Source organism: Paralichthys olivaceus, chromosome 15 (genome assembly GCF_024713975.1).
Source record: "Paralichthys olivaceus isolate ysfri-2021 chromosome 15, ASM2471397v2, whole genome shotgun sequence".
Taxonomy (NCBI): domain Eukaryota; kingdom Metazoa; phylum Chordata; class Actinopteri; order Pleuronectiformes; family Paralichthyidae; genus Paralichthys; species Paralichthys olivaceus.
The window spans coordinates 18,673,346-18,699,581 of NC_091107.1; the positions used below are offsets into that span (position 1 = coordinate 18,673,346).

Below are 26,236 nucleotides of genomic sequence, written 5' to 3' on the forward strand. Positions count from 1 at the left end.
TTTTGGTTTCCATGGACCGCTGTTACATCATTTTCTTCTCAACAAATTATAGAATGTACATCAGTAAAGATTTTCAACTTGAATAATTTGTTCATCAAGATCAGATGAGTTAAGTGTTCCCTTCATTTGTTTGGTCAGTGTACATTGATACACCTCTTCATTTATGTTAATCACCGTTCTTTCTCATGAAAGATGTAAATATTGTTGTTTTGTTGATGTGCTCTGTTACAAGTGGCATCTCTTGCAGTTATGTCCATCCAGGTAGAGGGATCCTTTACCTCAGAGGTTTCTGGGTATTTTACCTCCAAATAATTAGTTTTTGGTAGTTTTTCCTCTCTCTGGTCGAGGGTTAGGGTCAGAGAATGTTGCACCTTGTACAGATTGTTGAGTCCTATACAAACTATGTTTTGTGAGTATGGGCAATACAAATATAATCAAGGAAACATAAAGATGATTTCACAATGTCCCCCTGACCCAGATCTCTGATGCCAGCAAAGCATCACCCAGCTTTGCCAAGGCTTCCCTTATATCATGATGACATCATGCTTATTAGAAGCCTTTTTCGTCTCGATGCACGGCTGGTTTTTTTCATCTCGGGTAAATGACAGCTCTGGGATCCTGGGTGAACAATCAACAGAGGCAGGAGACAGAGCGGAGGGAGGACAAGCAGTAGGAGGGAAGGTTTGAGCGGAGGGGGAGGGCGGGGAGGCAGGAGAGCTGAGTCACTCTGGTGTGGGGGCTTTGGTGGCGCAGAGGGGCACTGAATCATCTGTTGCCTTATTGAATATTTCCTCCGTTTGATGTCATTATCGCCTCAGTGATCATCACTACCGTCATCAGCGTCGTCCACGAGACTCCAGATGAGAGGCAGGGGAGCGGCGGAGGAAGCGTGGAGGCAGACCAGAGGGTAACGGTGTTCTGAGGTAACACAAGAAGAGACTGAACAGAAGGGACACCGCAATTTTCCATTGACTTACAGGAGATGTTTGTACTTGTTTTCTTCGGGATACAGACGCAGCATGAAACTGATGCTACTGGATCCCTGATTACAGTATCTGTGTGTGTACTGACAGAGTGACCAATACATCATTATTCCACGTTGAGTCAACACGTAAATAAAATGACAGCACAAGTTATACTGAAGTAATTTCTATTTTAATTACAAATGAATCACATTTCAACCCAAACTTCTTTTTAAACCTTCAATGTGCCATGCATACAAAATCAAAATCAGTGTCCACCTGTTAGTGCCCAATAAAGTTTCTATTTGTAAGGGGTAGATATCAAAGTCCTTCTCTTGTGCATTAATATTCACAGATATGTACATTCAAATTAGTCAGCTTCAAAAATCAAGTATCCTCGCGAAAAGAGAAACCAACATTAAAAGTAAAAAGTTACAAAAAACTTTCAAATTAAACAATATATTTCTCTTTAAAATAGAATTAATAACTATTTCCACTAACATGAGTTAAATTATGATTGCTTCATTTTTAACCATAGGCACGTTGTAGATAGGCGAGGCGTCGTAGAAGCCAAATGGAGGAAATGCGTGTCTTCCTCTTTCCTCACTGCAGCTGATGTTTGTGTAAACAAAACCACTGAGCTATCGTACGGTCCTTGTGGGGACCAGTTCAAAATTAAAAGTAAAAAATAAAAATAAATTAAAAGAAGAAGAAAAAAAAAAAAGCAGAACGATGTCTAATGGTTTCCTCTGCTCCAGCTTCACACAGGGTCGCAATGTGATAAGTGATGAACAGAGACTCTCATGGCTCACAATGACTGGTTTCTTTGGTATAAAACCACCATGACGTCCCACGGCTATAATAACTACTTCATCTGGAACTAATGCAGTAATGATTGGGAAACACAACCTTATTTACTCCCTCTCTTTCAAACTGATGTTTAGATTTACCAACAAGACAAAACCAGGCGCTTCCTCTACGTGAAATGACAGTACATGTGAGTGATGTGGCTACCGCTGCATCTCAGCTTTGTCACATGTGCAGTCAATGTGATGCGATGCAGAAGTCACACTCATCTAAGGAAGCTCCACACAGATTATCTGTGCGATAACAACAGATGAGGTAAATCAGTATCTAAGAAACAACCTGCAGCTTAACAAATATTAATTATGAAAGTGGTGAGTAAGTGTATTTTACAGTCACTTTTTCTTTTTGAAGATTCTTGACAAAGAGTATTTCAAGGGATGTGAGTGTCCATCTGTGTATTAGTGGGAAACAAGTTATTTGCGTTTTTCTTGAATTCTTCATGACACACAAGGTACGGTGGGGAAGGGAATCAATTCAGCTTTGCTTTCACTGCTGTGAAAACATCTTGATGCTTAACTGCTGAAACGTACAGTATATATTAAATAAATGTGCGGATAAAACCGTAAATTCTGGATGTCCCAATAACAATTCTGATGTTGTTTATTCCCATGATTATTTGGCATCATTGCCTTTCATTCACTTACTCGTTGGGGGGGTTAAAATCCTATAATTGAGAGGAATGCATTGCAAGAGTGTTTTCCCTCAGCTGTAATGTTAATTGTCCTCCTATGCAAAGATTATGGCTAAATGAGTATCATCTTCATCCTTTTCAGTTTGAAAGTGGGGCTTAGTTTGGATTACAAGTTTTGGATATTTTTGATAATGTACTGATCTTTCTTTGCAAAGGCAACCCTCTAAAATACCATCAACTACTTCTGTTGTCTGAAAAGCAAAATGAGAGCGTGAGAAGGTGAGTGGGACGAAAGGAAGTACATCTTAAAAGGACAGAAGGACGGAAGGAAGGAAGGAAGGAAGGAGCGGAATGAGCTTGTAGGTCAGTTCTTTCTCCCTGTGGTGACAAATGAGACTCCACTGTCCTGGACAGTATTTTTAGGATGCTCTACATGTCCGTTGAGACATGCAAGTTGCCAAGGTGACCTGTTTTCGGCATGATCAACTATGTAACCCGGAGTGGCTGCTGTTAAGGGGGTGGGGGAGAAAAAAAGGTTGTAAAGGTTGCAAATTTGGCACACTTCATGTCCTCAAGCATGGCATCTTCAAGTAAAAACGTAAAAAACTAAACAAAAAAGATATTGTTCCTGTTCCAGTGAATGGACATGCTGATAAACTGGACTCACCTAAGGCAAAAAGGATTGTGAGTAAGAGTGGAAAGTGCTCTGCGAGTCCCCCCCCCTCCCTCACCACCACCACCACCGCAGCCCATGTCCACAGTGCGTCAGTGAGTTACCAGCGTGGAGAGCGGGGGTCCTGTTAGAGGGTAAGCACTGGGTGGTCAGAGAGGTTTTCCTCCCTCGCCGCTCTGTTCCTTGTTCAGAGCGAACTTAGCTGAGTCAGGACGTGTCCCCTACAGGTCGCTGTCCTCGTTCCTCTCAGCAGATCTCTCTCAGGGGGACATGTTGAGTAGCTTGGTAGATTTATTGGGGTAATTTATAGCCAGGCTGATGGCAGCAATGTTCTTCAGAGCCTAAACAATGAGGGGAAAAAAGGTGCATCAGTAATTGAATGAAATACAGAAGAATGAATGCAGGGAGAGAGTTTGAAGTTATGAATTGAAAGCTCGTTTTTCATCTGCACTGTGCTCTGCATGTTGAGTGATGATAAAAAGGCAAACTGAGAGTGAATAAATGGTGCAAGGACATCTGTGTGGTTTATTTCACCTTTTAAATGGCTAAGAGCTTAAACACCTGTGCTGCCTTTGAGTGGATTTGTTTGCTTCACTGACAGCTGTTCACCTGGAGCTGCAGGTTGGGGCCATCAGTCATTTGGTCGTTGTTTAAGATGACTGTGCTTCTACTGGCTCAACATCTCATTTTCATACAGCACTTCTATTCCAAGATGAACAGTCTGACTTTACACCAGTTTACCATGAATCCTCATGTGTTTGCTGACTGATCCATGAACATCACCCTCACACCAAAATCTCTAAATATTACACGAAATTGACTTAAATGATTTGATTCTTAATTCATTAAATCGGAAATAGCTGCGGTATCAAAACATGTCTGTTAAATCTGTTAAAACATTCAGAATGATGAGTAACAGAGAATCAGATTCCAATCACTCTTTTTGTAGTTGGCTAAGTGCAAACAGGAGGCTTGTCATTCATTCATCTAATGTTTGATGCAGACCAAATTATGTGCATCGAAATGTCCCAAATTATTTTCAGTTTTTTTAAGTTCCGTTATTTGCACCTTCACTGTTGGTTCTTTCTGATAATTTATATTTGAATGTAAAAAAACCTCTGTAGAGAGGACCTGCTTCAGATATATTAATAAAGTATTGACATTTAAAGGGCCCATTCTAGGGTAAAGATAACAACAATTCTTACTATTTAGATGATTAGTGAAAACATCACTATGATTTGTTTTATTCCAATAGATCTCTTTCATCTAAATCCAACATACTGAACCTTTAAATGGGTAAAATCTTTCTTCTCAGCTGCCAACATTCATTCATTCAGTCTGTCTTGACTCTGCTCACTTGCAACCTCCCTCCATCTCTCTCCCGTTCAAATGTACGTACATACAGAGCAGGGACGTGAGATCCGATCACAGGTGTTAACAGGAGACTCATTCAGGACACATTTTAATGTCAGGCATGAACAGACGAATTTAACGCCGACCACTTGTGACCAATTCTCTCAGGTTGGATGTTAATACCAGGTCTTAACAGGGCCCTAGACACTAAAAGCTCTAGTACAGCTCCAGGTAAGGCCCTGATCCATCACAGTGGTTGATGTGCCCAAGTTTAATTGAGTGAACACAACAACCAAATGCAGTCTGCAGTACAGGAAGCTGTTTGCTTTGGACAGCTTTGCAACCTTCTTCTAATATTTGACCCTCAGCCAATTTATTATTGGACTGTACATCACTGTTATCACAATAGTTTTGACTCTTGCCAAGTCACCTATGGTTTAGTTTTCAACCTGACGGGTATTAGGTAACTGCTCAACAGAACCACCCACAGTGTTTTCTCCACCACATCCTCTGCTCCTTCAGGTTCCTCTGCTGTGTTTAAGGGGTCCAGACAGGAGTACAGAGCTGTGGCTCTCACTGCCACAAATGCTAATGGCCTGTAATTACCAAATACATTAGTCCTGAGTGCTGCCCACACATTCAAAACAAGGGGAGGGGGAGTGCCAAAGGATCTGCTGGGTGTCAACAGCTTGGTGATTCACTAGCAATAGAGACTCCAGCCGCTAGCTGACTCACAGCCATTCAATCAATGGGACTGCGTGGTAAAGTAAGAAAGTTGCATAATTTCACAGCATCTCAGGATTCATAGATACGTCGTCTGAGCTTTTGTACACATCAGATAACAATTCAAAACTGAAAATCACTAAAGACGACCTGAGGGAGCCTGGCAGCTGGGAGGACTTTGAATTTATCAAGGCACAAATGGTTATTCAGTGACACACAACAAACAAGGTGGAGAAGTCTTACCATTGCAGTGTGATTGAGGAGCTGCTCGTCAGTGGTCATGGCTAATAAGTACTCCTGGAGGATGCCCTGTGCCTGAGAAACAAGTCAAATGTTCGTAATAAATAATGCTTCTTCTGCAACATTACAATCACAGATTCACCTCACAGGCCAGATGAATAGAGCCAGCTTCCAGAGACACAAGACAAGCTTATATAAGAGATGAATTCACTTAGAAATGAGGCCTGGTTCCATCGCAACTCTTCATCTCCATCTCAGCATCAAATTGAGCTGTGGAATGTTGGAAAAGTAATTTAAAATTATAAACAACTGAAAAATTCTTCCACTGCAGCTCGACGGGAGAGACGTACCTCGGGTTACACAAGCACGAGGAGTTTGAGGAACACAGATAAGAATAAAGACTGAGACAACAATGAGGCTAAATGGACTGAGACCGGCCAAATGGAGCTTTCACAGAGCTGAAGACACTGTCCAGAGCCCCCAGGTCGCCATCCATCTCAAAGCACCCCCAGTGTTTATGCTGGGGAACATCCTAGGACGATTTGTACAGTCAATAGCGCATGACATGCTGTTTTGATTCCTAAATATAACTGTTCACTTCCTGGGGTAGAGAGTGCACTGAATCTCACTTGACGTGGGCTTAATCTTTATGTGCCTGCAAAGGAAAAGACCTGACGCTGGAATGTGAACGGACACTGGCCAGAAAATATTATATATTGAGACCTAATTCGACCACAGCAGGACCGATGATGTGTCCAACGCTCATGATTTTTACCGCGGTGTCAACATGGAGCTGTTGACCTCCGCTGTTTGTCATCAGTGCAGCTAAGCCCACATGTCAGCATGACACGAGAGCCACCAACTTTAGTCCACACACATCTTTACTCTATGGGAGGATGTTGACAGACGGTGCTCTGTGTTATAGGCAGAGCATTGATACTTACAGCTGATGTGTGGTTTAAATAGTGACGTTACTCCTCTGTATTAGCATAATACCAGTGCTGCCTCATTATTTAATGATGTGATGAGCTCCTGCAACAGTATAGGGACACTATGTAAAGTTAGGGCCCAAGCCACTGACCTCTATTGAAATGGAAGGAATTATTATGAATTAATGAAGCAGCCCCTGCACTACGTTACATACATTCATGAAACTCGGCAGCACATAGCATGCTAAGACATACAAAAAAGCCTCTTGGGTCTATAGCCTTAACCCAACAGGTATAGTCGGCCATATTCAAACTCCTTCTACAGAATTGATCAGATTCACATCAAAATCTCTGTGTGCAATCAAGATACGTATGATTCAGTATGACACAGGAAGTTGTTATCACTTCACAGTGCACTCTCAGATCTGCTGCAAACTTGACGTTTGATAAAACTCCTGACCTTAATACATGTACATGCCAAGACTGAGTAGGTGTGGCAAAATGGCTCCCACTCCAACATTTCTACGCACCACGTTTTATCTACACATCTAAAATGCGGTCGGCATATGTAGCATGCCCGGACATGAAATGGGGTGCAAGGGCCTGTTCAACGCTGCTTACAGCTTTAATTTCACTTGAATCCAGTCTAGATGATGCATGACGGACTGCTTGTGAGACAAAGTTTGGAATCACATTCACTGGCTTTATTCATGTCCAGCTCACAGCCACTTGCATCCTGAAACAAGGGCATCACCTGCCAGAACTCACTGTTTTATCTGGAAAATGCAAGCAACATTTAGATGGTAAAAATGAAGCAGCTACCTTAACAGCCACCATGTGTGCTCTTCTGCTAAACACTACAAAGATTTCATCCACGGACCTCTGAATTTCCCTGTGCTACCACCATCATCTCTAGCTCTTGCAAAACCGTGGATGAAAAGCTTGAGTACTTCTACTGCCCCCTGGTGGTGGTTTGACACACACGGCTCCCTCACATGCTAGAGTCAGTGGGTGCAGATGGAAATGCAGAATCCATCGTGAATGACAAGTCAGCTCATGTCATTTTATTGTCAGGTCAACAGCCTCAGGCTTTGCCGACCAGAACTGAAATATATTTTTTTGCTCTTCTGGGACTGTCTGGTTCAATTGCATTCACAGATGGGAAACTCCTGGCTGACGGTGCAATAATAATCCTTGAGACTACTCCTCATTAATAATTCAAGACAATTTAGACAGAGAGAGAACCCATAAGCATCATAAAATGGATAGCATCCCTTCCTCTCCTGAGCAGTCTGAAGGGAGCCAGTGTGGCACTGTGTTGTCTGGCAGATGGCAGAGCCAGGCTTTGGCCCTGAGTCCAGCACAGAACAGGTGGGCTGAAGAAAAACATGCAAATCTCAGAGACTGATAAAGACCGAGAGAGGGGGAAAGAAAGAGGTCAAAATAAAATGTTGAGTAATTAATAGTTTCACCAAAATAACCTTATTCTGATTGTTCAAACCAAAAAAAAAGAAAATGGACAGGTTGTCTTAAAGGAGAGCAGACAAGAGAAATAGTTTCTACACATTCAGCGTTGTTGATTCCATTTCACCGTTCACCTACAAAGTCAATAATGCTGTCATCACAAGAAAAAGAATAAGACGAAACAAATAGCTAAAATATCTCCAGCCCTAACAACACCCATACAGCACCACCCAATGTGACCTTTTGTTTGGCCCAGCCTGCACATGTGCACGTGTGTGTGTGCGCATCACTCACAATAGCACGGGCCTCTGCAATGAAGAACAGTTCGGTGAGGGCTCTGTGAAGAGGCAGCAGCACAGTGATGCCGGTGGGATCCTGGCTCAGGCTGTTTTCCATCGATATGAATAGCTGCCACAGAGGTCGCAGCAGCGTCAGCTCACACGCTCTGTTAGTAAAACAACATGGACACGCAAAAAAGCAAAGTTGAAAATGAAATCTCAAGCTCAAATTTAAATTGAGCTCAGAAACAGATGAATGTGAAAAGAGTCTCCGAGTGTGAGAACACAAACATCGTTCAACACAGCTTAAATGTGGATATTTTAAAAATGAAATTCAAGTCTTCAGGTTTTTTAACTGAACTTGGTTTAATTTATCCACCTCACTTTTTATTTATCTTAGAATGTTTTACAGAAAAAAACTATTTGATTCTATTATATTCATTTATTTATTCAATTATTTACTCACTTACTTTCATTTTGAAACATTACTTTTTTTCCTCTGGATTCACTTAATCCTCTTTTAGTTTTAATTTATTTTATCTCTCTTTCCTGCCTCTGGTGGTTCCTCATTTCAAATTCATGAGATTTACAATATTGTTGTGTTAGTGTTTATTTAGCTCCTGTTCATTTTGTATTGGGCTGCGAATGGATGGGTGAATGAATAGTATTGTTTTTAATCACACCTTTCTATTGAAAAAGTGCTCAACAAATAAAGTCTGAATGTTAGGACCTGATTAAATACCAATGTAAATCTACCTGAAGTAAAAGACAAAACTTTTTCCCCACATCGGATGTCCTAAAGTCTTAATTTCACATTTAGTGACGTGTTTAGCACAACCCTCCCATAAATTGTGTAATGTTGTCATTGGGACCAGACAGTGGCCAAGTCATTCCTGACATATGCAAATTTCTAAACACATCCTTTACCCCGTTTCCGTGGTAACTTCCTCTACCACAGAACTACAGGAGGGATTAGTGAAGGCTTTTATGCAAACTGTGTGGAGCAGTAATCCTGCACCTCCATGGAAAAACACTGAGGTAAAAATGGGAACTGGATCCTCTACACCAAATTCCTTTACTGAGGTCTCAGTGGATGAGCCTGATGCCCAAGTAAAAACCTTTGTGCATTTTACTGTTCATGTCGATACATAACAATACAAGTCTATACATTTAAATGAATTTAAATGGCAAAGAATCAGAAGTAAAGAGATAGAAATATACAAATCCTGGTCGTGCTTACGTCTGTGATTGACACTGTAGGAGGCGGAGCAACAAGTGAATGGCTTTGAGTCGCTGGTTCCCGGTCTGGCGACAGGCCACGCCCACCTGCCACTCCCATATGTCAGCTAGTGGCAGGTGACTGAGCGCTTGGTCATCTGCTAACATTTGCTTCAGTATCTCAAACCCTAAAAAAAAAAAAGTGCAGAGAGGATGATCAACCTGATAACCTCACCCACCTCATTTTGAGGTCAATCTGTATTTTACTCGTGTAGAGTTACTGAAACACCTTAACGCAAAATATAAAGGTGTCTTCATGTTCTAATGTAGAGTACCTGTCTGGAATCGTCCTCTGTGACCTCCTGTCACGGTTAACTTGTAGCCCCACTCTGTGTTGCTCATGTCCGACATAAATCTGTAGTACAGGGTATCACCTGAGAGAAACCCACACAGCAGGCTCATCATGTTGGTCAAGTGATTTAGTGATGAACAGTAAACACAACACAAAGACATAAATGACTTTTGTTTTTAATTTCCTCACCAGGGATCTCAAAATCGGACCATTTCTGAGGGGAGCCACTGAAATTGTGGACATCCTGGAGGAAATCACTGCTGCTGGACATGATGAGCTCATCACAACCTTCCTCTGTGTGGCAGCGCGAGTCAAATTTTACTGAAAGGTAGATCGCTCCTGGGATGTGCACCTTGTCCTGACAAAGACAAAAGATGGACACAGAAAAGTCTATCAACTGATCGAAAAAGGTTGAGTTCAGAATACGAAAACATGATAGTTCATATGTCAAAGCTCACGATTTACGGACACTCTGCGGTCCAACTGTATGACCCGACAGCACTGTGCGTAGCTGTCGGCTCCTCCAGACCAGCTCTGGGCCAGTGTTTTTGTCAGAGAAGAAGAAGTTGAAGCTTGTTTGCTTACTATGCTAACAAGGAAGAAACATGCTGTGCAAATACTAGCAGCTATAAACTATATTTCCAACTATTGTGCTTTGCCATTTTGCGTAAAAGCAGTGAGGGAAAAGGTGCTGATTTTAAGGAAACAGATATACTGCACGACAAATGACGGGCAACAAATCTGAAAACATTAATTTTTGTTGCACAACAAATCACGTCAAAATCTAGCTTAAATCGCAGTGTGTGTCCGGCTCTGAACTAATACCATCTGTAGCTACACAACCTCCATTGTGTAGCCAGCTCAAAGGCTGATTTTGAGAAAATAGTAGAATAAATAAAATATTAGAGAAAAAATGCATCATTTACTTACCTCAAAGTTGGTATTGTTGTCATATGGGTGTTTGGACTCTCTGACCTGCACGGCCATACCTGGCTCCTCCATGAACTGGCAAGCAGTGAGCGAGAGACTGCACAGCATACTCTGACTGCAACCTTTAAGCACCCTCTGAAGAATCTGACCAATTACAGAATATCCCCATCACATTAATCCACAAAACACTTATAACGTATCATATGTGCATAATCATTTGCATACAAGACAAACTTTTATTTACCAACAGGAAGAAAAACTCCTACCTTCTCCCAGAGCGGCCTCTCCTCCAGCTGCATCAACATGTCCAGGATGTAGGCCATGTGTGAGGCTCCGCTCAGTTCCAGGGCCTCTTCACTCAGTGCCGTCTCCGCAGGCCAGTCAGCCAGCAGCGAGGCCAGCACATGGCGGGCGTACAACGTCGCGATGGCTTGGTTGACTTTCACCAGATACTGACGGACTGCCCGATTACTACGCACATCCAGTTCCTTGTGCAAAAGAGCTGAGCTTTTCGTGCGCCTCTGTTTGGCGTAGCTGAGCTGTAAGTCGCTCTCTGAATTGGTGATGAGCTTCTGGGCCACGACGTTGACCTCCTCTGTGGCCTTTTCACAGTGACTGGGTTTAGACTGAGGGATGAGGACAACGATGAAGATATGCAAAGAAACTGTCGTATGAAAAAGAACGTTCTCTCATTCGATTTTATCTTTTTATGTCACAGTTCCTACATATTAGTAATGATCCAAACAACCACTCCTAATCAAAGCAAAGCACTGACTGCAAAACTGTGTAATGTGATTAGATATTCAAGATGTTTTCTATTTAAAAGAATTTAACACTCACCACACAGGACACCACAATCATATCAGTGTCCACAGCCTTGGTGTTCCTCTCCTCAGAGCTAGGCCGCCTGTTGGGCTGCCACTTCTGAGCCAGCGTACGGATTGTCTCGTCAGTTTTTATCTCTTCTCCATCAAATCTGACAATAACAAAAAGGCACAATGACAACAATGTAGCCAGGTTCTGGTGGTTCACTTGGCCATGCTGGATCATATACAGATATGAGAGTATTTAGAGAAAATCTCCATGTGGAAGTTGATGCTGACCTCTTCTGCACTTCCAGGAAGAAAGAGTCGGTTCTTTTCATCTGCAACTCATACATGGCTCGCAGGATGGGCAGAGGGGCGTTTAAGGCATCATGGGTGATCTGTGTTGGAAAAAAAAGGACTTTGGATTATTGTATTGCAATTGCATTATATCTAGCTGCTCATATTATGAACAGTTTCGCTCATCACCTGGAAGCAAATCTTTGTCTCCTCATCGAGACCCTCCAAGGGGTCGGGCCTGTTGACGTCAGTTTCATCGGCACAGCAGCTGGAGTGGTCCGAGTCGTGCTCCTTGTCCTGCTCTCTTTGGTCTCGCTCGGGGTCCTGGGCCATGGAGTGGATCTCCCTCTTTGATGAGTAGAGCATGATGGAGAGGATCTCTAGATCTCGCAGCAACCACAGCTTGCTAAAGCCCGTCCCCTTGCTGCACTTCCTCACCAGCAGCTGAGTCAGTCCTGACTGCTGGATGGCCTCCTGAGCTTCCTCCACTCCGTGCTTCTAAACAAGAGGATCACAAGGAATCAGAAATCTTTTTTTTCTGATTTTGATCATCTATGGCAATTACTCCTGTGGCAGCTCCAGATATTACCACCGACAGGTTAGATTTTGGAGTGGGGATGAAATACAATATCACTCCACTACAGTGGATTAATGAACTAAGGAATTGGCTTTGGTCTGTAGCCTGTATTGATTCTCGTTGTTGCAAATGAACTATGTTCATTCTTTGCCTGTTGTGGACTGCATCGGTGATATTTCTTTGTATATTGTGTTGTCTCTATGTTTCAGTCAATTTATTTTGCATGTTTTTTTGTGGTCTTTAGTAACAAACCAGTGTCTGCCTCTGGATCAATAAAGTTAATCCTATCGCATCATATCCCAAGTCACGGCAGGTACCTTGAGTGTGTTGTAGAGGCCTTTAAGGGCCAAGGACAGGACCCAGGAAGCCTCCACAGCATCAGGAGAGCCATTGTCCAGACTGGTCTGCAGCAGGTGGCTGATGATGGAGGTGAAATTGCTCAGGTAGCGGCTGAGCAGCGTCTTTGGGGATCCCTGGTCCTCTGACTGTCCTGGCAGGCTGGCTGGGGTGGACTCCTGAGACTGGATGAGCTGGTAGTCCTTCACTATGGAAGAAGGAAAGGCTCAGACACTGCTTATTCCATATTCATTTCTTAACACTAGCAATGTTATTAGTGCTACTACAACACTAACCTGTTTTTCTCTTGCGTGTCCTAACGTCCACCACTGCTGCATGGTTCTTTTCCGTGAAGTGTTTGAGCAAGATCATGTTGTGCTGTTCATTGGCGTTATCAATAAACACTGTCTGGGTGCCCACACACAGCACCTGACAAACACACACACAGATATAAGTCACAATTGGCTTTGGAAAGTCAGGAAAAAGTTAACAACTCTATCCAGCTGTGGGTATTCTACCTACCTCAGGGAAGCCCACCAGCACCAGAAGGGTGAAGAGGTTGGTGCGCTTGAGAGTTTGCGGCAGCTGCTGAACGCAATGATCAGTGAAGGCAGCGATGACCGGGCTCCACTCAGGACAAGTGTTCAGACTGTGTAGAATATCTGCAACTGTGCACGCCCAATCCAGACCAATACGACTGTGCAAGAAAAGAAAACAATTACAGATGATGGGGGGGCGACTGCTTGTTCAACACCTGTTAATAGAACAAACAACAATAGAACAACAATCTCTTAATAAACTATTTATCAGATATGGTGTTAATGGAGTTGTACAAATGAAACAAACACACAAAGGAAAGCAGCATGTCTTCAATTCACACAGGAATTAAGAAACAATGGTTACAACATTTCAGTTTCATTAAATATAATTTGTATAATTACAGTTTATAGACATGCAGCCTTAGATCCAACATTTAACTTTTATTGTGCAATTTAACAAAGTAGTGCCAATGTTGGCAATGATGAAACTGAAGCTGCCAGGCCCACGTCGCAATTTAAAAACAAGCATGAACATGCAAGTAATGATATTTTAGTTATTACTGTGACTAAATTATGTGAAATGCTTTTTTAAAAATCTGAAAAATGTTCTGGTGCACTGGTGATGACAGAATGGAATGGTTGTTTAATTTTGAAGCTTATCAGTTAGCTAACTTTGTTTCTAAATATTGGAAAAAGTGTTTTAGATGCTGCGACTTTGGTTTCTTTCTTTCTTTTTTGTTCTTTTTCTAAGTAATGCTGTCAGGTCGTCTATCAGTCCTTTTCAATGTTCATTTGATCTATACAATGAGAAAAAACCCTGGTATCATTAGGTTTCATGTGTTATACCTGTCTAAACAGACGGCTCCGAGGCTGAAAAGCAGCTGAGTGGTCCTCCAACCCTCGGTGTCTGAAGTGGCGGCCTCTCCTTGTGTCAGCAACTCGTATTTATCAGCTAGAGCCTCTGTGACTGCAATGTCGGCCTCCATTGGAGGGATTCTGAGCAGCAACTGACCCAGAAGTCCAAGCGTGAGGTGGTAGGTCTCATTCAGAGAGCCAGCGTTGGAGATGACTGCTCTGAAAAGCTGCGGCAAGATGGAACTCAGACTGGGCAGACACAGGGTGCAGCCCTGAGGATACAGAAAAGACAATATAAATGTTATTTACAGCATTTTTAAAAAGTAAATACTGGAGCATTTTAGTGAATTGTAAACATTTTAGGAACATGAGTGTATGTTGCGTACAAAATAATTCAGTTAGTCTGCCGTAAGTGATTTTGGTGTAATTGTTTAATCTGTACATTTAAACTATGGCACTAAAGTCATAAAGCATAGGGTAAGGTTTTGGGAAATCTGGTTGCTAAGATAAGATAAATACTGCTCTTTTATTTGCCCATATGAAACTATAGCCAGCAGCCAGATAGTTAAGATGTTCATAAAGGTCAAAAACAACAAAATGCACCAAACAGCAACTTTATAGATCAATTAGTAACCTGATGTATCTCATTTGTTTAATCTGTAATTTGCTGACTATTTCTTGGTCAGGAGCAGTGATTTTCTGGAGTCTCTGTTGGTTGATCTAAGGTGAAGATGAGACTCTAAGAAGTTTTTTTGTGTCCATATAAGTAATCAAATGGCACATAACCTTGAATAGAACCCATGGTATTTAGTGAGCTTTAGAGGTGCTGGTAGGAGGATTTGTCTTTTATGTCTATTTAAACTAAGCTACAATAACTGGCTGCTGGATGCAACTTCATACTTAACAGACAACTAAATGAATGTTTGACATACTGGTTTGGCTGGGGGCAGCATGGCTGCAAGAAGTCCAAGGATCCTCTCTCTGGAGCATTCTGAGAACACATGCTCCTGGAGGGGAACCTGCGGCAGCCTCTCATCAGTCTCCTTTACAACATCTGATGCTGGGGAGTTGATTGTCCCTGGTCCAGATTCAGATGCTGAGAGCGATAAAAGAATACATATGGTTGATCCTGACAACAATGGGGAAAAAAAAACTGTCTTGATTGATGTAATCTCAGTACTTACGCCGGACCAGAGGAGAGAGAGGGTCCTCGCTGGACACAGAGGGTGTCTGGCTAAGACTTGGGGAATCCAGAGTGTCTTGAGTAACCAGCCTCTTTTTCTCTCCTTCACCCGTGCTTGGGGGCGACAACACCTCTGGAAGAGCAGGGGGAGGAGAGCCCACCTCCTTTGTCTTTTTCTCCTTGCCTGATGGCTTACACTGGTGGAGAGATGATGAAAGCAATTCAGGAGATTGCTATATTGAACTATAGAATGCTATTTACTATATTTCCTATATGATAGATTTAATAAAGTCTTATGCAAATGTTGCACCCCTGGGCAAATTAAGTTTTTTGAAGTAGTAAGTAAATACAACGCCTGCAGTATACAGACATTGAAAACCAGCCTATTCCTTTTTTCAAGATCCCAAAAACTGAGAAAAGTAAACACTAATATTTGGTATGTGCAAACGTCTGACACCCCTCTTCATGCAAAACACTCAGACTTTCATTATCTTGTAAGGCTTTAATTGACTCATTAAGCAGGTTGAGAGCTGTAATTAGGAATTGTGACCTGATGACATTTAAACAGCTGATAAATCCTGTGACTCTTCAAACCTTATGGTAACAACCACAGGCTCCTCTAAGTAACTGACTGAGGATCTGACAATGAAGTAAGTGATGCCCATAAAGCAGGAGGCTATAAAAAGATATTAAACTGCTTCCAGCTGTTCAAAGCACCATTAAGAGGCAGCAGTTACAGCGAAGCCTGCAGGAGTCAAGAAATATAAAACTGGAAAACCAAGAAAACTCTTCGATGAAACTCCACATTTGCTGGAAGAAAAAAGCAAAGGAAAATCCTGCAAAGACAGGAGTGGTGGTGCACCATTCTATTGTGCAACATTAATGCCCAACAGCTTCAACATGCAAGAGTCATCAAAAATTCAACATCAGAAGGATACAAAGGAAATTGCAGCGATACAGGAAAGAATGGATTCCATTAAATATCAGCACATTCTGGATGAAAATGAACACTGAACAGAGTTTGGCCTCTTCAACAGGACATTGATCCAAAGCAGAACTGTCATTTGTGTTTGTGAAGTTCAAATGGTGGTTGTTGTTACCCAATATTAGTTTACAAATGTGTCAGGTGACAGTGTTGGTTTTGAACAAGTGACAGAGGTCAGAAGAGGGTGATTAAATGAATGCACGCAGCTATGAAGAAAGATTTGACCAATTTGAGAAAAGTAATGCATGTGCACTGAGAAGTGTAAATTATAATGATTCATTATAAAACTGTAGCAGTTTAGAGGACGTCAGCTGAGCTGGAGGTTCTTCATATGTGGCCCAGGAGGCATTTGCATTCACAATGCAAAAAGAATGTGGCCAGATACATTCCAGACAACCTCCCAATGTGATTTGAGTGTTCGGATCTCAGGACACATTCAGGACGGATTCAGACCTGTACAGAGCTGACCACTTGTTGTTGCATCACTCAGGACAGATGCCGATATCAGGTCTGAACAGAGTCGAAGATCATTTAGTCTTATAATTCTCCTGTTCCTCACCTTGTCCCTGGGGGATGATGGGGAGCAGATTGCCGCAGTGCTGCCTGGGAGAGAGGAGGTGTCAGTGGCTGTACTGAGCTCCTGAGAGGACTCTGGAGAGACTGGACACAGCTCACTATCAGAGGCTGATTCATTGGAGGACAGCAGAGCAAGCAAAGCGGAGGACCGTAGACCTACACAGAAAACATAGAAGGGTTAGCCATAAAAGGGAAAAATGCAAATAAAAATACAGATTTGAAGATTCAAAGAAACACATTGACAAACGGATTAACATTGAGGCAAAGGCCTTTAACAATTTGTAATCTGAAAAAGCTAAATTACATTGTTGCACATAAATTCATCCAATCTGTATAAATAACAGTGAGAAAATGAATGACTAAAGGAAATCAAACCTCTCCCTCTGATTCATATTCAGCATAGACAAGAGAGTGGTATCTTCTCATCCAACTCTCCACTCTCTGGTTTGGACTTACCTTTGCCCGTCTGCCCCTTCAGCAAACAGTCAGTGATGAGTTGGGAACAGTGTGTCTGCAGGGCTGAGGCCTGGCTCAACGCGTTGCTCTCCAGCGACTCTCCACCCGTCTGCTTCTCACTGCTCAGCTCTGATGTGTGCAGGGCCAGAGCAGCAAACAGGAGCCAGGAGTAGTTGTGGATGTAGGGCTGGATCAAGCGGTGGCGGTCACTGATTCGTATGGTCACCATGGGGTACACTGTGATCCGATGGGTGGGCAGATGGCTGGAGATGGAGATTTTTCAAAATGACTTAGTTAACAAGTCTAAGGTGAAGGCCAATAAGCATTTCAACAAGATTAACCTTCAAATATGTCACCTGTCAGGATACTTCTTAGCATTGTAACACCCGAAGCACAGGTCAAAGTCTTCACACACGTTGCAGTTGATCCTACTGCCCACAATGAGGCCCTGACAATGGTCACAAGCATATTCCATGTTCACCATCTCGTGGTCATCCTCGTGGCCTTCAGGCTTGGCACCGCCTATTTAACAACGCACACATCCACAGTTAGGTTTGTGCGAAAGCTTTAATCCAATTTACTACTTATTAGTGCAGGGAGTGTGTGATTGCATGAGCAGTGTAGTGGAGTGTGTGAGCTCACTGAGGAAGCAGGTCTTGCAGAGGTCCATGTCCATGCACTGCAGACATCTATAGCGATGCCATGGTGCCATCCTCTCACAGCCATCACAGGAGATGACAACATTGAGCAGGTCACAGTAGCGTGCAATAAACATGTGCATCTGCAGAGAGAAACGATAGAAACAGGTATATTTATTTCCACAGCAATATCATCTTAATAGACATTTTTCCTTACCTGTTGCTTGTTGAACTTTCATCACACACAAACCATGTTTAAGACAAAGGATTTCGGGATTATGACAGGATATTTAGCGTTTCCCACAGAATTCATTAATTCCATGGAGTGGAGATAATGGGGATGCACAAGAATGAAAGCCACTCAGATTCAGATTCAGAGGTAAACAGTCTAAAGAATGACACTGTAATGTATGCCACAACTGCAGCTGAAACTATGACGTCTGACTGAAAAGTGTTATGGATCACACAGGCAGAATGCGAGCAAGTGCTTTGCAAATAGTGCCGCAAAGAGCGCTGTACACACCAAGTTAAAGATCTCTACAAAATGTTTTGATCTATTTTGAAACTGTCTTGGGACAAATTAGAATATGTCGGCCCGCCTCAGTCTTGATAATTAATGGGAAAACCCTGAAATAGATGCTACCTCATTATATCCTCCGATGTTGCAACCCTTAATGTGTAGGTTTGTCTTTCTAAGCAGAAACAACATTTTAATGGGATGTGTTCGAGCTCTAGTTAGACATTTCAAAATTATGCTTTTGTGTGAGATGCCACTAACACGTGAAACCGGTTAGACATCAGCATATGTTAAGCAAATATAATGTTCACCAGAAACTATTTAAAATGCTTTTATCTCATCATGCCTTCCAGTATGTTATAAATTTTGTTTTACGGTTCTTTTGACTACTTACAAGACACTTAACGGTTTGACTCCTCGGTATATTGCAGATGGTTTATGCTGGTACTTTCAGATCCTCTGGCAGGGGCCTTTATCTGGCTGAAGGCTAAGGGGAAAGGTGTATTTGATATAAGAGCTAAGGCTCTGCAATACCCTGCCTGGGAAGATATGGTGGGTTGTGGAAGTAGCTTCCTTTAAATCAAGGGTTATAACGTACAGTTATTGTACCGCATTCCCCTCATTCTAGGTTTTATTATTGTAATGGCTGGTCAGGCTTCACAATTATAGTTTTTTTAAATTCTTCTGTGACTGTGGTTTAATTTGTCTTTGTTATTTATTTATGTGATTTTTCATCATAGTTGTGAAGCACTTTTTAACGTAGTTTTGAGAAGTGCTATATAAATAAAGATTATATTAGCATGTCACTATGACTATGTTAGCCTCTAATGAGTCACAGGGGTTCTTTGAGGCGTATGCTGAGCACATTCTCACAGAGCTGCTAGCACGGCTGTATACTCTTGTTATAACCTTGATGACAGAACTAAAATATATCTATTGATATTACATCTTTTTTAAATGGCAGGTTGTCTCTACATGCATTTCCTGAAGGCCTACATCTGCTCTATTATGCAAAAGGCACAGGAAAGACAACAGGGAGTAGAGAAGCACTTGGGGCCAGTCAAGTTAAACAGTGAGGGCCATTTGTTTTCCTTGGCAGCACTCAAAAGACATTTCTATTGGTTTTCTAATGATCTTAGCTTTATGTCTTTTATGCACTGGGATGTACAGTACCTTTCTCCTATCCTCCATGGAGTCTTCCTCATCGATTTTGTCGTACCACTTCTCAAACATTCCATCCATACATTCATCCATCCACTCCTGGTTCTTCTTGTAGTCTGTAATTTCATCTTCCTCTGTCCACTGACTGAAGATGAGATCAAAACCACAGAATGTATAAATCACCTCTGCAACTTGAATGGCTGCAATTTCACTGAGAACTTTTTAACATCTTGTAAAAGGAGGTGGGTCTAATATTACCTGATGGCGATGTCATGAACACTGATGTTCTCCTGGGACATGGTGAGCAGGAGGTCAGGAAGCTTGATGTTCAGGAAGAGAGGTAGGTCGTGTACCTCCCAGTTCATGTCGAGGAGGTGCAACAAGCAGGTCTGCACACATGACAGGGCTGGGAGCAGGGCTCTGGAGAGTAAGGATACAGGTTACACCACCTCCCCCACATTTTGAGTGAGACTAATCAATGCTGCAATCACATTTTAATTTCTGTGAATGCAGTTATGAGTGCACATGGTGGGTTGCAAAGATCGCTTACTTCTCATTGAGGCCGCTGAAGCCTTGTACCGCCTCCACAAGCATGAGCACCAAGTGATGGTAGGAACGCCTCACCTCCTCTCCAAGCTTCTGCCCACTGTCTGACAGGTGGGAGAAATAACTGAAAAGAAAAAACACAGGGAAATCTTGAGAGATAATACTACTGTACAGCTGATATTGGATACTACTACAAATGTAACAACTAATAAATAAAAACAGGACATTGCAGCATCTCTAATATAATCATTAATAGTAGGGTTAAGGAAAATCTATTTAAGCATAAGTCTGATTCACTTGTCTCTTTTTAACATTTCAGAAATTAGTCTACATTGAACAAAACAGAGTCTGACACCTGTGAAACAGATGTCAGATGTAAGATTTCCTATATATGTACCAGGTGAAGTCTTTCTGGCAGGCCAGTAGCTCCTGTAGGAACAAGATGCAAGGGGCTTGGAAAAGGTGTGGCTTCCCCAGGGATTGTAAACACTGCTGAACCATCTCCAGGACCTTGCACACACTCAGAGCCTGGGCTTTGTTTAGGGACAGTGTCTGCAGAATGCTACAGAGAGAAGAATCTGATTAATTCACCCGGTATGGAACAATTATACGAATGCAGAATGGAACTTAGAAGGCAGAAGATCTGTAACCTTGCAGTTGTGAGAGACTGGTCCCTTATGAAGTTTAGGATGTGTTTGAGAATTGGGTAGCGATCCTTGATGGAAGGGATCATGCGGGGCTCCTCTATAGATCGACAGGACAGGAGGCGTAGGCGTGCCCGACTGAATAGAGGTTTACGGGGGATGGTGGAGGGCGAGGCTGGCTCTCCTGTCTGGGATGAGAGGCTCTCTGATGAGCCTCTGTGGCCTTGTCGACTGTGCCCACAGGAAGTTGGGTTTTGAGCTTGAGCACCGGAGGAGTTGCTCCGTTCAATTTTGGCCTCACCACCTTCCTCAGCCCCTGCACTCTGAGGTACCGGAGAGGAGCTGGGCTGGAAGTCTCCTTCTGAGATCGAACTTGAGCGTAAGAATGGCACACTGCTGCCCTCTGCAGCTTTGACAGAGTCAATGTCCTGGCATGTTACTCCACAAGGGGCAAATCTGAACAGCAAGAGGCTCTTCTCAATACAAATCTCAGCTGGGAAACACAAAGTAACAGAAGTGAGAAGAACAATTTTCAGGGGATAACATAGTTGCAGACACAATAAAGAGTGGGATTACGTTAGTCCTCACCTAATGTCTCCATAGTAAACTCATCAAGAATACTTTCCTTCTCTTCATTCATTTTGCCAACTAGATATCTCTGTTTCATCTCCAGCTGACAGGAAGAAAATACATTATCAGCACAATAGTCCAGCCACACAATGATTAGTTAGTTAAATTCTGCATCAGATAATGCACAGAGATATCAATCCTGTCACTCACCATCCACGTTCTGATGCTGTCGGCTAATGAATACACCTGCACAAACTCTTCACTTAGACAGGATTTGCTGTCCTGATTAACTGCACATTTGAAGATAAAAATAGAGAAAGTGAGTCAACTAAGTAAAAAAAAAGAATAAATATTGTGCTCTGTGACCACTGAATATAGGCATTACCGTAGGTCTTCAGGGCACAGTTGAGGGCTGGTGTGTGGTACACCATGGCTGCCCAAATGGCGTTCACAGCTTGGTCCGTCTTTGAACCAGCCGCTATCTCGTTCCTGATCGTCTGTTTTCTGCAGGAGTGCATGAGCTTCCTCATCAGCTCCTTTCTATTGTCTGTCAGTTCCTGTGAGGGGTTCCAACGAGCAAAGTCCTCCAGGAAGCTAATTAAGTCATCAGAAGACCATGTATTTGTCTACCACACAGAAACAGAAGGGGGGAGATAGTTACAGTGATTAGGAAAAGCAATAATGTAATCCTTTGAAAGTAACTTCAAAAAACTGGATTAAACAGACTTGACTATACCTGATCTGTGGGTGTATTAGTATGACCCGTTTCCCTGGTTTCACACAGTCCGTGTCGCAGGATAGGCTTCCATAAAGGAGATGACTGAACGTGGGACATTTTCCAAGATGGAAGCTCTTTTACAGTGCGCATCTCTGAGAATAGACAGCAACCCACAATTGTTAGCTATTTAATCTGTCATCAAGAGTCTGCAAAATATTGAGTGATTGACAATAGGGCTGCATGCACAATTTATCGAAAATGTATCGTCATTGCATTATCAACGTGCACAATACACTTGTCGCAAAAGACAGCAAAAACTGTGATAAATGGTGTTCCATGCACCATGCATTTGCTCTGCATGTCAATATATTTCATATATTTTATATTGCAAGTCATATCGTCATCGCGATATTAAACAACGTTATCACGTTATCTGTGATACTCGGAGATACTCTGAAATACTCTTCAGAAACGAAACCTCAAATCGTTTGTGCCTTTTCTATAATATAGCAGCCCTAATTTACAATATTAGAAATGTTTATTCCCAAACTTTACACAGAGAGACCCTTCAGAGCAGGCCTTAGTCTGATAAAGGTTGTGGAAACGTTTTTTTTTTACCATGAGGGGATTTCAGTGCCAGAGTTCTTGATGCAAGACGACCCATCAGACGAGCCACCAGCAGCTGTAAGTCTGACATCCAAGATATGGTGATGTCTGGCAGTCCCAGCGCTGTCACTGTGAACTTGTAACCCCACTCGTTGTTGCTGCTGTCAGAGTGGAAGAGGAACTGTAGCTGAGGGCCAGCGTCGAATGTCACTTTCTGAAGGAGCAAAGAGAAACAACAGATAACTGTAAAGAAATCAAGCAACAACCGTGTTTCACATGGAGATAAATTAAGAGGTTTCCCATATCCCACCTTTGGCCACTTCTCAGTTCCGACTTTCATATCGTAGCGGACCTTGCCTCCTCTAGAATCTGTGAATTCTAGGTAGTCGTACCTGTGAATATCAGGAATACAGAAGACGGGTTAAAAAAAATCCGTAAAGAGGATTTAAAAAAAGAAATGACACATTTGAACAATTTAAAGGAGAGTACCTCTTCTCTGTCTCACAACGTTCGTCAAACTCCACCTCAAAAGAGGAAGCACCGGGGCAGGCAAATATGTTGGTCTCATGGCGGCTGTTCTCATAGTTGTGAGGCGACTCCATCTTCCAGTTCCTCAGGACCACTGGCTGCTGGGGCTGGTGCCAGCTCTCTTGGTCCACCTGACAGTGACATGATGTGCAGTTAATGCTTGTTACACTAAGTGGTGGACAGCAACAGTACATTTCCTCAAGTGCTTTGTAATTTAATGTTTTTCACTTGAGTATTTCATATACTACTACTACTATGCTACTTTATACTACTGAAATGTTGTAATTTTTACTGCATTTTGTTTATCTCACTTACAGGTTTTGTGGATGAAGATATTTCCACAAAACATATGATGAGCTCTGAAATCTATTGTGCAAATAGACTAAACTCCTCAACAGAATAGGAAATAGTTCAAATCAGATCCAACAATACCACTGACACCAGTCTAATATTGAAACAATAATATATATGTGATAATTCTATAATATCCAATCCTAAAATGGGTAACTTTATGTGCATTTTACTAATAATACCATTTTTACTGCAAGACCTTTTAAGTGTAATGGAGTACTGTTATATGCACTAGTATGCTGTATTGCTTCTTTTACTTAAATAAAGGATCTGGGCACTTCTACCACCACTGGTTGAATTACTGTTAACTTCAAAACCCTCCATGACCTAAATACTGCACTCTCAACCTTTTCTACTATATTGGGATGGGAGGCTGTTTACATAAACATGTGCATTGACGTGTGTGAGTGGACTGACCTTAGAAAATATGTCTCCAGTGTCACTGGATAGACCTTTGAGCAGCTCGACCAGAGAGGAGAAGCTCTTCAGCAACACACTGTGAGGGATGTCCAGAGAACACAGCTCCAGGAGGAAGATCATCTGATTGGAGAACAGCAAATATTATTCCTATTCACTCGGCAGGGCCAAAATTAAAAGTGTGCAAGAGGAAACTTCTAAATCACAAGGTATTATGTATTACCAGTTGTCTGAAGACTGTGGCTAGGATGGAGCTGCCAAGTTTGTCAGTGATTTGAGCACCAGTGTATCTCTCCAGCAGGGAACCGAGAATCGTCTTGATGCTTCCAAGGAACTGATCCACATCTAATGAGAGAAAACCATAGATTGTCCCATCAAAGTTGAATTTAACAAATTCTACGAAAAAAAAATGAACATTTTTTATGTCAGCAATGCAACATGGTCACTGTATCTCACATTTTATTAGGATGCCTCTTGCCAGCTCCATAGCAACAGCTGTGGAAGTTCCTCCTTTGAGCTGCAGGTAGCACCATGAGAGCAGACTACCCTGTAGTGCCCAGAACAAGGACAACAGCACCGTCCTACTGGCTTTTCTACTCTCATCCACCATCATAACCTCACACTGAGAGAAAGAAGATAGGTGGAACAAGGAGGATCGTTATAAAAGCAGATGAATACATTGTGATTTCACTTCAAGACATTAAGAGATAGAAGGCTTTGACACAGTTTAGATGTGTGTGAGCGTAGCAGAGGTCTCACCTCTCGTGTTGCCACCAGCAGCAACGTCTCCATGACTGACAGTATGGGGCTGATGTCAAAGTCTGAGGGAGCTCCTTTAGGTGGGAGCAGGAGAAGGCCACTTGGATCCTGGTCACTGTGAAGAGAAAACCCAGATGTAACTGATTCATTGTGATCCGAGTGTGTGTGAGAATATGATGATGTGTTTACATGCGCTTACCTGAAGTAATTACAAAGTGATTCAAACGTCACCTTGACTGACTCCGGCTGATCCTCTTCAGTAATATTCTTCTGTAAAAACAAGATTATTTATTATATATATCACAATTAGAAATATGTGTCATCATCTTTATTAAATGGAGCTGATTGGTCAAGGTCAACAAAATAATTGTCTGCTTCTGGGTGTAAATCATGAGTGTGCAGGGTATGCATCGCACCTCTGACGCCTTTCATTGCTTTTGTAAACTCACCATCATGTGGAAGAGTTTGTCTCGTCTGACGTGTTTATCAGGGAAGAAAACAGCAGCTCCATTAAGAATAGACTTGACTGCTTCCTTGTGCAAAGCTTTTTCCACTAATGATTCACCCTCTGGACCATCAACAACTAAAAACACAAACATGAAAAATATTAGCACTACATTTTCACAAATTCTTCTCAATCATGACAAGTTACTACTATCCACTGAATGAAACCTTTTAAACAAACTTGTTTTCACCTCTTAGTAGCATAAAAGCTGATGGGTTCTTACTTTGGCAGAGGTGAGTGTAGAGTTCCCACACAGCCCGAACACTGTCATTCAGAGGCTCTCCACTGCTGGACGTGGATGGACCAGCTGCTGCTGCGGCTCCTTCATCTCGCACTCTGCTCTCCTCTGGGCCCTGGGACTCCACTGGGTTGGGTAGCATGGGAAAACAGTTCTGCATCAACTGCAGCAGCAGAACCCTGCTCTTCAACACCTCCTCACCCTCACTGAGACAAAGACATAAGCTTGATTACAAGTGAGACCTCAATATATTTGGATGTCTGCGAGTACTGGGTCTGATCAATCCAAAAGAGGTTTGGACACATATCACTAACACTCACATCTCCCTGAGTTTACTGTAGAAGTTCCAGAAGCGATTGAGGCTGAGACCACTGAAGTCCAGGAGATACTTCTGCTTGAAGTGAGAGGCATCCTGCAGAGTCAGATGTGAAAAGAGGAAGTGTGTGCTTGCTTATCTTATTTACTCTCAAGTCATTTTAAAGAGAGAAAAAGATGTTGGAAGACTTTCAAGCAGTAATCAGTAGTTACCATGTCTCGTGTCAGCTGTTGAATGAAGAACAGTGTTTTGTTCAGTAAACACAGACCAGTGACCACATCACGGTCAATGCTCTCTCCCTCTGGACTGAGGTCGTCCAGGTCTCCCAGCTTCTCTGCCCCAGGGCACAGGTAGCCACTGAAGCTGATGGACTGCACACCGAGGCGCTCAGCCGAGTCCTGCCTGGTGCAGAGGAATTTCACCATCAGGAACTGGAAGGACAAGGAAACAGAGGTTAGTAATAAAGACAGTGTTCTTTGAAAACCTGTTTAC

At 42.4% G+C, this 26,236-nt stretch overlaps 1 protein-coding gene across 1 annotated transcript in view; it reads right to left on the reverse strand.

The window, feature by feature from the left end:
• Positions 1 to 1,136: 1,136 nt before the first annotated feature.
• Positions 1,137 to 26,236, reverse strand: part of zzef1 (zinc finger, ZZ-type with EF hand domain 1) — a 33,607-nt gene continuing 8,507 nt past the window's right edge. Inside the window, exons 13-54 of the mRNA XM_020085660.2 lie at positions 25,957 to 26,175; positions 25,749 to 25,840; positions 25,414 to 25,634; positions 25,135 to 25,268; positions 24,885 to 24,955; positions 24,686 to 24,800; positions 24,383 to 24,548; positions 24,150 to 24,271; positions 23,927 to 24,049; positions 23,120 to 23,289; positions 22,941 to 23,022; positions 22,643 to 22,844; positions 22,043 to 22,176; positions 21,692 to 21,932; positions 21,517 to 21,596; positions 21,325 to 21,409; positions 20,743 to 21,229; positions 20,490 to 20,654; positions 20,097 to 20,216; positions 19,805 to 19,966; positions 19,559 to 19,691; positions 17,873 to 18,011; positions 17,587 to 17,752; positions 17,231 to 17,493; positions 16,758 to 16,930; positions 15,215 to 15,410; positions 14,963 to 15,126; positions 14,022 to 14,302; positions 13,159 to 13,333; positions 12,933 to 13,065; positions 12,618 to 12,844; positions 11,913 to 12,221; positions 11,724 to 11,824; positions 11,461 to 11,596; positions 10,887 to 11,246; positions 10,621 to 10,764; positions 9,880 to 10,048; positions 9,674 to 9,772; positions 9,361 to 9,526; positions 8,137 to 8,287; positions 5,453 to 5,524; positions 1,137 to 3,474 (exon numbers count right to left, since the gene is read on the reverse strand). Of these exons, the coding sequence (XP_019941219.2) occupies positions 3,394 to 3,474; positions 5,453 to 5,524; positions 8,137 to 8,287; positions 9,361 to 9,526; positions 9,674 to 9,772; positions 9,880 to 10,048; positions 10,621 to 10,764; positions 10,887 to 11,246; positions 11,461 to 11,596; positions 11,724 to 11,824; positions 11,913 to 12,221; positions 12,618 to 12,844; positions 12,933 to 13,065; positions 13,159 to 13,333; positions 14,022 to 14,302; positions 14,963 to 15,126; positions 15,215 to 15,410; positions 16,758 to 16,930; positions 17,231 to 17,493; positions 17,587 to 17,752; positions 17,873 to 18,011; positions 19,559 to 19,691; positions 19,805 to 19,966; positions 20,097 to 20,216; positions 20,490 to 20,654; positions 20,743 to 21,229; positions 21,325 to 21,409; positions 21,517 to 21,596; positions 21,692 to 21,932; positions 22,043 to 22,176; positions 22,643 to 22,844; positions 22,941 to 23,022; positions 23,120 to 23,289; positions 23,927 to 24,049; positions 24,150 to 24,271; positions 24,383 to 24,548; positions 24,686 to 24,800; positions 24,885 to 24,955; positions 25,135 to 25,268; positions 25,414 to 25,634; positions 25,749 to 25,840; positions 25,957 to 26,175 (7,029 nt within the window). The 3' untranslated portion in view covers positions 1,137 to 3,393. The remainder of the gene's footprint in view (positions 3,475 to 5,452; positions 5,525 to 8,136; positions 8,288 to 9,360; positions 9,527 to 9,673; positions 9,773 to 9,879; positions 10,049 to 10,620; positions 10,765 to 10,886; positions 11,247 to 11,460; positions 11,597 to 11,723; positions 11,825 to 11,912; positions 12,222 to 12,617; positions 12,845 to 12,932; positions 13,066 to 13,158; positions 13,334 to 14,021; positions 14,303 to 14,962; positions 15,127 to 15,214; positions 15,411 to 16,757; positions 16,931 to 17,230; positions 17,494 to 17,586; positions 17,753 to 17,872; positions 18,012 to 19,558; positions 19,692 to 19,804; positions 19,967 to 20,096; positions 20,217 to 20,489; positions 20,655 to 20,742; positions 21,230 to 21,324; positions 21,410 to 21,516; positions 21,597 to 21,691; positions 21,933 to 22,042; positions 22,177 to 22,642; positions 22,845 to 22,940; positions 23,023 to 23,119; positions 23,290 to 23,926; positions 24,050 to 24,149; positions 24,272 to 24,382; positions 24,549 to 24,685; positions 24,801 to 24,884; positions 24,956 to 25,134; positions 25,269 to 25,413; positions 25,635 to 25,748; positions 25,841 to 25,956; positions 26,176 to 26,236) is intronic.